Raw genomic sequence first — 15403 nt, 5'->3', positions numbered from 1 at the left:
TCAATTGGGCAATAATTGACTCTTAACAATATGTGGTGCTTTCATCCAGGACTTAAGCATTTCTGTCCATTTATTCATCTTTAGTTCTGCACAATAATTTAACACCCACTCTGCCAAGCCCTGTGCTGGAGACTAGAGATATTCTTTTGTATCACTTGGTAGAGGTTGTTTTTTTTTCCCCCTTCTCTTGTCAGGTCTGTATATTTCTTTCTTTTTTTTAAATATTTTGTTTTATTTTTAATTGATTGATTGGTTTACAATATTGGCTTGATTTCTGTCATATAGCAACATGAATCAACCATGATTTGTGTTATCCTTAGCTGTTTTTTTTTTTAATTTTATTTTATTTTTAAACTTTACAATATTGTATTAATTTTGCCAAATATCAAAATGAATCTGCCACAGGTATACATGTGTTCCCCATCCTGAACCTTCCTCCCTCCTCCCTCCCCATAGCTGTTTTTTAAAGGACTTCTGAAAGGGTTTTTTTCCCTTAAGTCTTCTAGTTTGTTTTTCATGGTGTACAGTTTATTTATCTCTATCTTCTATCAAACCACTTTACTGAATCCTTTTATTAATTTTAAAAGTCTTTCACTTGATTCTCTTCAATATATTAGGTCACAGTCATATTATCTGCAAATGATGATAAATTGCTTTCCTCTCTAAAATGTGCATCTCTTCTGTTTGGTGTCTTATTGCATTGGCCAGAATTACCCCATTTTAGATACAAGTCCTAGAGGTGAAATGATTTGCTCGGCATGTCAGACAGAGCTAGTGAGTGGTAAAGCTAGCACTAAAACCTCAACCTTGCTTTTTTAGTGCAATAAAGGTCACTAAAGCATGGCCATCTATCTAAATATCAGCTAACTGGCCTCATATCTATCCAGTTGCTTTTTACTCAAGGAAGGTTGACATTTGCAGTGCTTATAGTCCTTTCTTTAAATGATTTAACCTCCTAGATGCCTACACACACACAGAGAGCAGGCATGATGATGATAAATGATACTGAGAAAAATTAAGCAGGGAAGTTTAATGAGGTATAGTGTGGTTGGGGTTGCTATTTTATTTTTTGTATTTATTTATTTATATTTATTTATTTGTGCCAAGTCTTAGTTGCGGCACATGAGAGCTTCAGTTGTGGCATGTGGGATCTAGCTCCCAGATCAGGGATAGAACCCAGGGTCCCTGCACCGGGAGCGTAGAGTCTTAGCCACTGGGTCATCTGGGAAGCCCCGGGGTTGCTGTTTTAAATACGGTGATCATATGTGATTTCACTGGCAGAAGTGAAGAAGCAAACCTTCCAAGGGTTGCATATATCTGAGGGAAGAGCATTTCAGGCATCAAGGGTAACAAATCGAAGGCCTTGAGATGAGGACATGCCGAAAGGTGTTCAAGGAATAGCAAAGACCCCTCATAAGAGGGCCTTGGAGACATTATAAAGATACTGCCTTTTCCTCTAAGTAAGGCTTCCCTGGTGGCTCAGGTGGTAAAGAATCTGCCTGCAGTGCAGGAGACCTGGGTTTGATTCCTAGGTCAGGAAGATCCCTTGGAAAGGGAATGGCTACCCACTCCAGTATTCTTGCCTGGAGAATTCCATGGATAGAGGAGCCTCGGGGGCTACAGTCCATGGGGTTGCAAAGTGCTGGATGCGGCTGAGGCACTAGCACTCACTCAAGGTGAGTGAGCCTTTGAGCACAGGAGTGTCATGACCTGGTCATGTTTTTAAAGGGTCACTGCAGCCACTATTTGAGGTTGCTGGAGGCCAGATTAGAAACAGGAAGACCAGTTGGGAAGCTATGGCAGTAATCCAGTCAGGAGATCCTGGGGGCTTGGTAGGGTCATAACTTGGAGGTGATGGAAGGGGTCAAATTCTGGATATATATTGCCATGAGAACCCTGGTAGTTGCTTATGTGTCATATTGTGAATGAGAGAGGACTGATAATTAACAGAAAATATGTGAGGGCCAGGTCTTCTGCATTTTGATGTGAAATATTTCTCCACCCCAGTAAGTACATGCTCAGTTAAGGCTAGTTATACTTTTAAATATTAGAGAAGATATGGCATGTCACTCTGGCCATCATCAGAAGGCTGTCTTGTTTCTTATTTTAAGATTTCTTTTGGTTTCATTTGATAATAATTAAAACTTAATGTGAACTCTTCAGTTGAATTGTTGTAGCCCCTTTACACAACATGATGGGTTGGCCAAAAAATTCATTTAAGTTTTTGCTTTACCTCTTGTAGAAAAACCTGAATGCACTTTTTGGCCAACCCAATATTAAGTCCTTTAAATTTTTACTCAAAATCCACTTTTGTTAAATTTATTAAGTGCCATTCAGTCACAGGAGATGAGTCCAAATGAAAAACCAGGCAAATCTTTGTGGTCTGGTTTGATAACACTGTAATAATAATGCATGCAGCAGTTCAGTTGGCTCCAGCCAACTTCTGTAAACAGCACTTTACTCTTAGAAAGAACTCTGCAGACGCATTATCTCCTTTAAGCCTCACCACTATCCTGTAAGCACCCCCATTCTCAGAATCCTTCCCTGACCAAGTTGCTCCTTCTGTCCTCCCCTCACTGAATTGTACTGAGCAGTTAATATGTCTCCCCATCTCAGTCCTGAGCTCCCAGTGCCCAGGGGCCATGTTGCATTCCACTTTTGACCTGCCACACTGTAGTCATGCAATAAATATCTGATGCATAAATGAATAAATACATGAAAGGCAGAGTGGGCAGTAGATCACACAGATGTCAGAAGTCAGGGAAGGATGCACACACACACACATACTCTGACACTAAAAATGTATTCCTCTCCCCATTTCTTCTCTGATGGCTGTTGTGACTAAGCAAATCATGAACAAAAACATATTCCCAGAGTCTTGAAGTAAAGGTTGGCTAACTAAGACACGTCCTTGTAAATTTCAGTTTCATAGTTCCGAGTGACCTTAATGTGGGGAATGTAATTGGAAAGCTAGATTCTGTGGGGATTACAACGCTCATACTTGTTTCTTAGCCCATCTTGTACAATAACAGCAAAGGTTTATCATCACATTTTTCTATTAAAATGAGTGCATAGTTGAATGCTAAAGCACAGACTCTTTTGAAGGTGGAAAGACATCCAAGATTATTCAGTCCATTTCCCTCATTTCTTTAACAGCTTTTTTGAGGTATAAGTTTCATAGCATGAAATTCATTCATTTTTAAGTGTACAATTCAATGATTTTCAGTGAATTTGTAGGGTTGTACAACCATCACCACAGTTTCACTTAATAACATTTTTATCCTACCATAAAATACCCTGTGCCCAAGTGCACAAGTGCAGTTGATTCCTGTTCACACCTCCAGTCCCAGGCAAATACTAGTCTGAGTAACGTCTCTATAAATTTGCATTTTCTTGACATTTCATATGAATAGAGTCATATAATACAGTCCTTTTCGTCTGGCTTCTCTCATTTAGCATAACGGTTTTGACCTTCAGCCATATTGTAGAGTATATCAGTAAATTGTTTCTCTTATTGTTGAATAATGTTTCATTAGATGAATATATCACATATTATTTCTTTAATTGTTTAGATTGTTTTAATTTTTTGGCTATTATGAATAGTGCTATTAATATTTGTTTATGTTTTTATATACACACACTTAGATTGAGATCTAGAAATGGAATAGCTTGGTGAATGGTAGCTCCGTGTCTACCTTTTTAAGGAACTTCTCAACTGCTTTCCAGAGTGACTGTGCCATTTGACTTTCACATAGCAATGTATGAAAGTTGCAGTTTTCCAGTACCTTTGTCAACACTTGCAATTGTCTGCCTTTTTACTGATAGCCATTCTATTATGGTTAATTGTTGTTGTTTTTTCTTTTGTGTTTCTTTGTTTTTATTGTTTTTATTTTTATTGAAGTATAGTTGAGTTACAATATTATATTAGTTTTAGGTGTACGGCATAGTCAGTATTTTTACAGACTGTACTCCATTAAAAGTTATTACAAGATAATGGCTATAATTCCCTGTGAAATACAGTTTATCTATTTATAAAATATACAAACTGTATTGTGTATCTACTTTGTACATAGTAGTTCGTATCTCTTGATCCCATAGCTATAATATCCCCCCCACCCCCAACATCTTACCTCTCTGCTTTGGTGAGCACTAGTTAATTTAGTGTGTGAATTTGTTTCAGTTTTGCATATATTACATTTGTTTGTATTACTTTCTCAGATTGTATTACTAATCTCTCAGTTGTGCCCTATTCTTTGTGACCCCATAGATGCAGCACACCAGGCTTCCTCGACCATCTCCAACTCCCAGAACTTGCTCATACTCACGTCCATTGAGTCAGTGATGCCATCCAACCATCTCATCCTCTGTCGTCCCCTTCTACTCCTGCCTTCTGTCTTTCCCAGCATCAGGGTCTTTTCCAGTGAGTCAGCTCTTCACATCAGGTGGCCAAAGTATTGAAGTTTCAGCTTCAGCATCAGTCCTTCCAATGAATATTCAGACTGATTTCCTTCAGAATGGACTGGTTGGATCTCCTTGCAGTCCAAGGGACTCTCAAGAGTCTTCTCCAACACCGCAGTTCAAAAGCATCAATTCTTCAATGCTCAGTTTTCTTTATAGTCCAACTCTCACATCCATACATGACTACTGGAAAAACCATAGCTTTGACTAGACGGACCTTTGTCAGCAAAGTAATGTCTCTGCTTTTTAGTATGTTGTCTAGGCTTGTCATAGCTTTTCTTCCAAGAATCAGGTGTCTTTTAATTTCATGGCTGCAGTCAGCATCTGCAGTGATTTTGGAGCCCCCCAAAATAGTCTCTCACTGTTACCATTGTTTCCCCACCTATTTGTCATGAAGTGATGGGACTGGATGCCATGATCTTGGTTTTCTGAATGTTGAGTTTTAAGCCAGCTTTTTCACACTCCTCTTTCACTTTCATAAAGAGCTCTTTAGTTCCTCTTCACTTTCTGCCATAAGGGTGGAGTCATCTGCATATCCGAGGTTATTGATATTTCTCCCAGCAATCTTGATTCCAGCTTGTGCTTCATCCAGTCTGGCATTTCTCATGATGTACTCTGCATATAAGTTAAATAAGCACGGTGACAATATATAGCCTTGACGTACTCCTTTCCCAATTTTGAACCAGTCTGTTGTTCGATGTCCGGTTCTAACTGTTGCTTCTTGACCTTCTGAGAAATACAGATTTCTCAGGCGGCAGGTAAGGTGATCTGGTATTCCCATCCCTTGAAGAATTTTCCACAGTTTGTTGTGATCCACACAGTCAAAGTCATTAGCGTAGTCCATGAATTAGAAGTAGCTGTTTTCCTGGAATTCTCTTGCTTTTTCTATGATCCAGTGGATGTTGGCAATTTGATCTCTGGTTCCTCTGTCTTTTCTAAATCCAGCTTGAATATCTGAGTTCTCAATTCATGTACTGTTGAAGCCTAGCTTGGAGAATTTGGGGCATTGCTTTGCTAGTGTGTGAGATGGGCACAATTTGGCATTGCCTTTCTTTGGGACTGGAATGAAAACTGACCTTTTTCAGCTCTGTGGCCACTGCTAAGTTTTCCAAATTGGCTGGCATATTGAGTGAAGCACTTTCACAGCATCGCCTTTTAGGATTTGAAATAGCTCAAATCCCAGTGGATGGGATTCCATCACCTCCACTAGCTTTGTTCATAGTGATAACTTTCTAAGGCCCACTTGACTTCGGATTCCAGGATGTCTGGCTCTAGGTTAGTGATTACACCATCATGATTATTGGGTCATTAAGATATTTTTTGTATAGTTCTTCTGTGTATTCTTGCCATCTCTTCTTAATATCTTCTGCTTCTGTTCGGCCCGTACCATTTCTGTCCTTTATTGTGCCCATCTTTGCTGAAATGTTCCCTTGGTATCTCTAATTTTCTTGAAGAGATTTCTAGTCTTCCCCATTGTATTGTTTTCCTCTATTTCTTTGCATTGATCACTGAGGAAGGCTTTCTTATCTCTCCTTGCTATTCTTTGGAACTCTGCATTCAGATGGGTATATTTTTGCTTTTCTCCTTTGCCTTTCACTTCTCTTTTTTTTTTCTCAGCTATTTGTAAGTCCTCCCCAGACAACGATTTTGTGTTTTTCCATTTCTTTTCTTGGGGATGGTTTTGATCCCTGTCTCCTGTACAATGTCACGAATCTCTGTCCGTAGTTCTTCAGGCACTCGGTCTATCAGATCTAATCCCTTGAATCTATTTGTCACTTCCACTGTATAATCATAAGGAATTTGATTTAGGTCATACTTGAATGGTCTAGTGGTTGTCCCTACTTTCTTCAACTTAGGTCTGAATTTTGCAATAAGGAGTTAATGATCTGAGCCACAGTCAGCTCCCCGTCTTGTTTTTGCTGATTGTATAGAGCATCTCCATCTTTAGCTGCAAAGAATATAATCAATCTGATTTTGGTATTGGCCATCTGTATGTGTAGAGTCATTGTCTCCTGTGTTGTTGGAAGAGGGTGTTTGCTATGACCAGTGTTTTCTCTTGGGAAAACTCTGTTAACGTTTGCCCTGCTTCATATTGTACTCCAAGGCCAAATTTGCCTGTCATTCCAGGTATCTAGGTATCTCTTGACTTCCTACTTTTGCATTTCAGTTTCCTATGATAAAAAGGATATCTTTTTTTTTTTGGTGTTAGTTCTAGAAGGTCTTGTAGGTCTTCATAGTACTGTTCAACTTCAGCTTCTTCGGAATTAGTGGTTGGGGCATAGACTTGGATTACTCTGATATTACTGTAATATTGAAGGTTTGCTTTCTAGATTCCACATATAAATTTGGTTTCTTTTTTATATCTTCAGTTTTGGAAAATATTTTCTGCTAGTCTTCAGGTCATTTTCATCGATAGCTACTCTGTAAGTAGTGGTAATTTTGGCATACCCATGGGAGGAGCTTTAGCTCTGGGTCTTCCTGCTCCACCATCTCGGTCACAGCTCTTTAAATTGACCATCTTTTCCATGAGTTTATAAACTACTTGTATTTTATCTTTAGTGAAATGTCTAGTCAAATATTTTGCCAACTTTTAATTTGGGTAATTTGTGTTTTTATTATTCACTATTAATGGATCATTATGTATGTTGGATGAGAGCATCATACATACAGTTTACAAATATGTTCTCTCAGTGTGTAGCTTGCCTTTTCATTTGTTGAATAGCACCTTCTGAAACCAATTTTTTTAAATCTGATGATATCAAATTGATCTTTCCCTCCCTCCATTAGCAGATCATACTTTTGGTGGTGTACTCACACACCCTTTCCATAATCCAAGGTCATGAAAATTTTCTCCTGTGTTTTCTCCTAGAGAATTTATAACTTTAGCTTTGACAGTTAGGGTTATGATGTGTTCTCTCTGTTTTTGTGTATAACATGAACTTTTTTTTTTTTATTTTTATTTTTTATGAACAGGGTTTTTTATTGTATAGATTATTATGTTGTGTTAATTACTGCTGTACAGAGAAATGCCTAATGTGAATTTAAGTTTAGATTCTTGCGTGTGGATAGTCAGTTGACCTAGCGTCATTTGCTTAAAAGATTATCCCTCTATCATCAAATTGTCTTGGAATTTTTGTCAGAAATCAACTGACCATGGATGGATTCAGCCTCTGACTAGAAGCCTCTTCCCCGGGTAGAGAAAGGGCATCACAGGATATGTCTGTGATGGGGTCATGGTCTGAAAGGATGTTGGTGCCCTCAGTGGTGAGTGGTCAGAGAAGCATGAGTCATCATCTAACCTATCAGTCTGAACAGCAAAAGAGGCATTAGGGTCCAGCGGCATGGTTCTCCAAAGCTTGCAGAGGTGCCTACAGGTTTTGCTTTTAAAGACATCTAAGACAACTGTCCTCTAAGAGCTGGGGTCTTGGATCTGGGACCAGAGTAGAGGTGTCTTGTCTCAGAAGACACTGAAACTAAGATACAGAAGTTTCCGGTGAGCCTGGGTCTGAAAAGTCAGGGAAGGAGAGGGGTGCGGGTTGTCAGTCACATTAGAAAGAGGATGAATGATGGACATTAAATGTGAGGAGATGAAAAGAGGTGCAGATGAGCCTTGGCATTATGCGTTGAGATGAAGCTACAGCCCAGGTTTCAGGTCCTGTAAGACCCTTAAAAAAATTATGAAGAAACTATGGTAATCAATGTCCACCTTCTCCTTGAGAGAAATAGAGAAGGTGTCACAGGAGGGGAAACGTGAGTAAATGTTGTGAGGTGAGCATAGAATAAGAATATGTTATTCTCTCATCGGAGAAGGCAATGGCAACCCACTCCAGTACTCTTGCTCATACTCCCTGGGATTTTCTACTTAAAAAATAAAATCCTTTCTCTTTATAAACAGTCCTGAATAGTTTATTGCAACCCTAGAGATATGATTGCAGGAGGTGTTCTCATTTAGGTGTGATTTAATCATCCCCAGCGCGCCGAAAAGAGCTTCAATAAATATGTTTTCAAGAGAATGATGATGAGAGTGAAGTTAGCACAGAAACACAAGTATTGCCCACTCTGTTGATTCTTTCCCCGACCTCGTCCTTTAAAGCATGTGTGTCAGGGGAAGGAAGGTTGCACAGTTCGCGTGACTGTTTCTTCCCTTCCTCCTCCTTAATCAGAGCTCCCAGATCTTTCAGAGAGGCTAGATTCCTGGCAGAAAGATTTATATGACAAAATAGTTTACAGCTTTCTGGCTGCAATTGCACATTTGCCTCTGAATGGACAAGCTGCAGACACAGTGGGCCTCAGGGAGCTGCTGGCTGTGCACATTAATCCCAATTGTATGGAAACCGTATGTTGACAACACAGTTTAACCCCCAAAAAATATCCTTTGCTAGCCTTTGTAATTTCAGACGAGGCGGGGTGGGATGGAGCTATGCAACTTCAGCCGCTGAGGAAAACAGATACACAAAATGCTTGCAAGGCCCTCTGTTTGTTTTGTTGGCTTATGGAGTAGGAAGGAAGGTAGAGAAAAAGAAAGGATGCTGAACTATGCATGGAGAGTCTGGATCTCTACTCTTGCTGCAGTTTGACACTCATGGGGCACTCTGCCTCACAGCCTCAGCACCCTCATCTCTAGTCTGGCTGCTGAGTTTGGTTGAATTGACAAGTGAGTCCTCAGTAACCAGACTGGTGGAGAGGAAGGGGCAGTGGGGTTGCCGACTAACCCCTGGAGAGATGATTTGCCTCTCTCCCTAGCCTACACATTTGGCTTACAGTTTTTAATAAAGGCTTGGGCATCTCTCTTCATACATTAACAGCTTCTTATATCCTTCTAAGTTGAAGGAAATGTGCACGATCACTAGACAGGAGCTTAGAGGAATCACTTTCTCTTGAATTGGTTTTCTACCTTCCGTCAGATTGGGTTTTGGGCTTCTTTTCAATTTAGTTCAGTTTGGTCCACTTGAACAAGTATTCACTGATCAGCACACAGGTATCAGGCAATCTGCTGAACAGCGTGTGGACAGAGAGAGAGTGAAGCGGAGATAACTAAGCCACAACTGCCACTGTCTTAAAGGTCACTGTCCAGCCAGAGAAACAGCAGCTCCAAGCTCACATTATTGCTGTCCCAGGCAGACAGCCATTAATCAGTGGTAGGAGAGTTGAGTAGGGGGAAAGTCATTCACATTTGGAAGGGCTTGACCTGCTGCATGGAGGAGATGAAAGATAGGCTCAGCTTTTAGAGAAGGGCTTCCACAGGCAGAAGCGGGTAGAATGAGAGGGCACTGAAGGTGGAGGAAGCACCAGTTGGTGATGGCATGGGGTAGGATCCAAAGGATGTTTGTGCAGTAGCAGGGGTTCTGGAGCAGCTGCAATCAGGAGCCTACCTACCATAAGACTCTTTGAGAAGTAGTTTACAAACCAGACACAAAGTGCCCCCAAGTGCCAGGATGAGGAATCTAGATTGTATCGTTCGGATAACGGAGAGCCTGTGAAAGTGCTTGAAGAGCGACAGTGTTTTATGTTTAGGGAGGTCAGTGGATTGACTGGTGAGTTGATCACATAAATTAGAGGCAAAGAGACCTGCTGAGTTCAGCTAAGAGATGGGGAAGTGCCCCACCTCTACAATATAATGGGAGGAGAACAAAGGGGAAGGGCAGGTGCAAATTGCTGATGTCAAGTCAACAGAGCTTGCTGATTAGAGGAGCAGAGAGAAAACCGAGGAGGTAGGAAATAAGGATGAGGCCCCAGAATCAAGATCTAGCCACTTGATGAACAGTGCTCCCTTCACTAAGGAAAGAAATGGAGGAGGAGGAACATGCAGGTTTGTAGGGGTTGAAACTGAGTTGCATTTTGGGCATACCCAGTGTGAACCAGCCCTTTGGAATATCTAAATGGAGATCTATTTCTGCAAAGCAGCAGGTTTAGAAGTCTGAAACTCTGGAGGGAGGTTTCAGTCATAGAAGTGATGATGGTAAATAACAAATTCATCCCTCCAGAGAGTTGCTCATCTGCCTCTCCTCTTTCCTACTCAGTGTTTATCAGCTGGTTGTCAAGGAGGAGCGACTTCAGAAGTCACGGAGGGCAGCTGACATCATCGAGTGCTTTTCAGTGCCAGTGAGCTACAGGAACGCCTCCAGCCTTGATTCCCTACACTACTTTGCTGCCGAATTGAAGCCTGCCAACCTGCCTGTCACCCAGCCATTTACAGTGGGTGACAACAAGACATACAACGGCTACTGGAACCCTCCTCTTTCCCCTCTGAAAAGCTACAGCATCTACTTCCAGGCCCTCAGCAAAGCAAATGGAGTAAGTATGGCCATTGGAGGCCATTTCTTGCCTTGTTTTCCCATTCTTAAATGAGAAGGCAGCATCGCTTTAGAGAGAGGTTGACATGTTAAGGCCCATGGACCAAAGCATCCAGATCAGCCTTTTGTTGGGCGGAGGGGGTTGTTTTTTTTCGTACAGTGATGCCTACTCGTTTTCATAGCGTATGGCTGCTCTGATGCTACAGCAGGACACTTGAGGAGTTGGAACAGAGATTACTTTGCCCCCTAAAGTATTTACTCTGTGACCCTTTACACAGAATGTTCTCAGACAGCTGAATTAGAGGATGGAAAGGTGTTTCACTTGGGCAAATCATATTCAGATCTGAGTCTTAATTTTCTCATCTATAAAAGAATACCTATAAATGTGATTTCTGTGAATGCCCTAAACATACATACTTTAGTTAATCAGTGACCACTAACCCCTTTCTCATTACTATTAGTCACATTAGAAAATATTTTTCTCTCCAAAATAAGGTAACCTTTTCTGTGTCAGTTTTGTTGTTGTTGTTGTTAATAAGAGGTGTCAGTCATAACATCACAAGACCACAGGGCAGAAAAGAATCTGAAAGGTCATCCAGTATCGCCCTCCCTTCCCCTACACACAGGACAGCGCTTCAGTCAACATAACAATGTCACAGTTAACAGGTGTTAATGTTTATTCCTTTTTTTAAAAATTGAAGTATAGTTGATTTTCAGTGCCATGTTATTTTCTTGTATACAGCAAAGTGATTCAGTAACATATATATATATATATATATATATATTCAGTTATATATACATATATTTTTCATATTATTTTGCATTATGGTTTATTGCAGGATGTTGAATCTAGTTCCCTGTGCTATATAGTAGGACCTTGTTGCTTATTTGTCTTTTATATAATAGTTTGTATATGTTAATACCAAACTTGTAATTTATCCTTCTGCTACCCTTTTTCCCCTTTAGTAACCATAAGTGTGTTCATAAGCGTGTTCTTTACGTCTGTGGGTCTATTTCTATTTTGTAAATAAGTTCATTTGATCTTTTTTTTTTTAGAATCCACATATAAGTGTTATATGGTGTTTGTCTTTCTCTGCCTGACTGACTTCACTTAGTATGATAATCTGTAGGTCCATCCATGTTGCTGCAGACGGCGTTATTCCATTCTTTTCATGGCTGAGTGGTATTCCATTGTGTGTACCCCACGTCGTCTTTATCCATTCGGCTGTCCGTGGACATTTAGGTTGCTTCCATGTCTTGGCTATTGTAATGTGCTGCTGTCCACATTAGGATGTATGTATCTTTTCAGATTAAGGTTTTCTTGGGAAATATGCCCAGGAGTGGAGTTGCTGGATCATATGGCAACTCTACTTTTAGTTTTTTTAAGGAACCTCCATAATATTCTACACAGTAGCTGCACCAATTTACATTCCCATCAGCGACATAGGAGGGTTCCCTTTCTTCCACATCCTTTCAAGCATCTGTTAATTGATGATGTCAGTGCTTATTCTTGAATAACTCCAGTAACAAATACCTTACTTTTTTTATATGATAACTTGCTGATCTTTGTGGGGGCTGTGACTGAGGGCTTTTTTTTTTTTTTAACTGGCTTAAGTATATCTTTTATTACAGCTTCTACCCATTGCTCTTGATCCATACTTTTAGGTCCCAGTAGAGCCAATGCAATCACCTTCTTAGGTGGTATTTTTTTTCCAGTTCACTTCTCCTCTAGACACACACAAACCCATCTGGTCTTATGTTTTGCAAGCTAACTATCTTTAGTTCCTCTTGTACTCAAGATTTTCTGCCTATGATGTTTTTATGGACATATTCCAGGTTGCCATATTTCATTCAGCAGATCTATAATGAACAGTGACATATGCTAAGCCCTGTAGTTCATATTAAGATTATGTAGTATGTGCCCTCGAAGAGCTTCTATAATCATAAGGGAATCTGGTGTGTGTCATGTTCCACAGTGTGTCTGGAGAAGTGAGAAGCTCACTGGGGTAGAAAAACCTGAAACAAAAGCAAAATTTGTTGTTGAAGTTCTTAGAGAATAGCCTGTGTAGGTGCTGGGTGGCCAAGATAGTCTAGTCTGTTAGTGGCAGTCGTTACTTTATGAGAAACCTGGATTGAGAAACTACTTCACATTTAAAATGTCCACATAACCATTTATAGATTCTAAATTGGTATTTCATTTCTGCATTCATTACTGGTTCAAGGAACATTCCTCACAGAGAGTATAAAACTACAAAAAGAAGCTGCCAGACTGCCTTGCACCTGTGATCTGGCCTCTTCATACAATGCTCTGATGTACTGAGGAGGAAGAAGTCAAGATGGCCAGAAGCATCTGGGAGCCCATCTCTGTATCCCATATTAGCCAGTTTCTTGGTTCAGCACAGCCCTAACAAAGAGTGGCTTTCCCTGCTCTTGGCAACATATCAAGAAGTGCTGTTGGGTTTCCATGCTGTGGAACAGAATCATAGCTGCATTCACGTCACCTGCTATCACATTCCTCCCAAGATTCTCCTAAAAACCCAACCACAGACCAAGTCTACAGAACCTAGGAAACTGGACTCCAGGAGCAATTTCTCCAACCTGAGCATGGTAGGTCCTAGAAGAGCAGCAGATGAGATAGGAGGAATATTGGAGGTCTTGCTCCCTAGATGTCATACAATAGATCCCCTTATTAAAAAAACTATTTTGGCTGTGCTGGGTCTTCTGCACGGGCTTTTTCTCTACTTGTGACAAGTAGGGGATACTCTCTAGTTGTAGTATGTGAGTTTCTCATTGTGGTAGTTTCTCTTGCTGTGGAGCACTGGCTCTAGGTGGCCAGGCTTCAGTTGTTGCAGTGCGTGGTCTCTAGAGCAAAGGCTCAGGCTTAGCTGCTCTGAGACATGTGGTATCTTCCTGGACCACAGATTGAACCTGTGTCTCCTGCATTGGCAGGTGGATTCTTTACCACTGAGCCACCAGGGAAGCCCTAGACTCCCCTTTTCAAGACATGAGGGTTTGCCTTTAGGGAAAAAGGTCACCCCACTCTGAAGCCATCTAAGAGGCAGTTTCTACTCCTGGTTCCAAGATAAACACAATCATTTAGTTACTCATGCCTTTGATCCCACACCATGTGTACCCTCATCTGGGACCTAAGATTGGCTGCAGTGAAGCCTGAGCAGGAGTAGAATTGGGTGGTTGCTTATGCCAGGAGTCTTGAGGGTGTAGTTGGCCTCACAGGAACAGAGAGGGAAAAGCTGTGGGAGCCGGGCACTCAGCATATTGTATCTTTCTAGCAAGAGAAAAACTATGAACCATTTCAAATTATTGCATAGTATTAACTTTTACTGAAAAGAGTTGGGTGAAAGAGACATAGGAACGGGAAAGTCATCCTCAGTCTGACAAGTCTCTGCTTGGTCCCTCAGCTTGCTCCATATCATAAAGGGGAGCAGACAATGCAGTTAAGCCTGGAGGATTTTTGAGAAGAAAACATTATAACCTGCAAATTTCTTATCAGCCAAGTTGTTGTTCTTACGTAAACGCATCACAAAGACATTCTCACCATCCAGAGGCTCCCATCGGCCCTGCTTCTATAAAATCATACAGACAGTAGTTGAGCAAGCAATGAATCAAAATAAAGAAATTGCAAAGAGAGAAATATGAAATAAAAAGACACACAGTGAGCCTGGAAACTAATTAAATATCATATTAATGCCAAAATAATTGTTCTAAACACATTGCAAAGAGGTTAATATTAAAAAGCGATTACTTAAAGAGAAGATATAAAAAATTTACAGCTGTTATCTGGGGCTGTAATTCACTCTTGTGTCAATAAAAACTGAGAAAGAGTTGAAGAATTGATGAATGTAAATAAAAATCTGCTAATTTCCCCACTTTGGACAGGATGGAATAAATAATGACTACTTTATTTTTGATACCAAGGTTTTTTTTAAGTATTCTTTTTTAAAACATAAAGGCAGCCTTCCAATCTATCATAGAAAGCCAGAAAACAGCAATCTACAAAGAAAAGGGAAGAAACAAAGGAAACTATAAGTAAACATGAAAATCAGTAACTATAAAGCAAGCCAGAAAACAGAAGCACTCTATTTGATTTTTTTATTTTTTTTTAATTTTATTTTATTTTTAAACCTCAAACACTGTATTAGTTTTGCCAAACATCAAAGTGATGCTTAGCTCTCTTCATGAAGGGGTAAAATGTCTTGAGTCAAGTAAAAACCAGAATTCAGCAAATCTATATCTCTAGAAGATTAAAAACAAAGGTTAGGGCAAAGTTATATTACATTAAAATGAATTAAAGGAAAGCAGAAATGGCCATTTGTTGCCGGATGGTTGTGGGCAAGGTTGAATGATTTACTATCAATCAATTTCATTGCTTCCATTTCCATCTAAAGTTTCAGTGAGAACATCAGAACAAGATAAGAGAATTTTAGGGACAATATGTATATATTCTATGAATAGTAAAGACAGTTTTTCAGCTTAGCAGAGTGTCTTGATATTTAGCCTTTACAGTCAGACTACTTACACATAAAACCCTACTAACTGTGTGACTTTTAAGTTAATTAGATATGATTGATTAACTAAGTAAACATCTAGCAAGCACAATATGTGCCCTGCCAAAAGGCACTTTTGTCTCTGAG

The 15403-nt window shown here is 40.1% G+C and overlaps 1 protein-coding gene across 2 annotated transcripts in view; it reads left to right on the top strand.

The window, feature by feature from the left end:
* The window catches only part of PTPRT (protein tyrosine phosphatase receptor type T), a 1142536-nt gene that overhangs the window by 890442 nt on the left and 236691 nt on the right, over positions 1-15403 (top strand). For both annotated transcript variants that reach the window (XM_055545060.1, XM_055545059.1), the window contains exon 12: positions 10479-10752. In XM_055545060.1, the coding sequence (XP_055401035.1) occupies positions 10479-10752 (274 nt within the window). The remainder of the gene's footprint in view (positions 1-10478; positions 10753-15403) is intronic.

This window comes from Bubalus kerabau, chromosome 13 (genome assembly GCF_029407905.1).
Source record: "Bubalus kerabau isolate K-KA32 ecotype Philippines breed swamp buffalo chromosome 13, PCC_UOA_SB_1v2, whole genome shotgun sequence".
NCBI lineage: Eukaryota > Metazoa > Chordata > Mammalia > Artiodactyla > Bovidae > Bubalus > Bubalus kerabau.
This window is presented reverse-complemented; position numbering and strand designations above follow the sequence as displayed.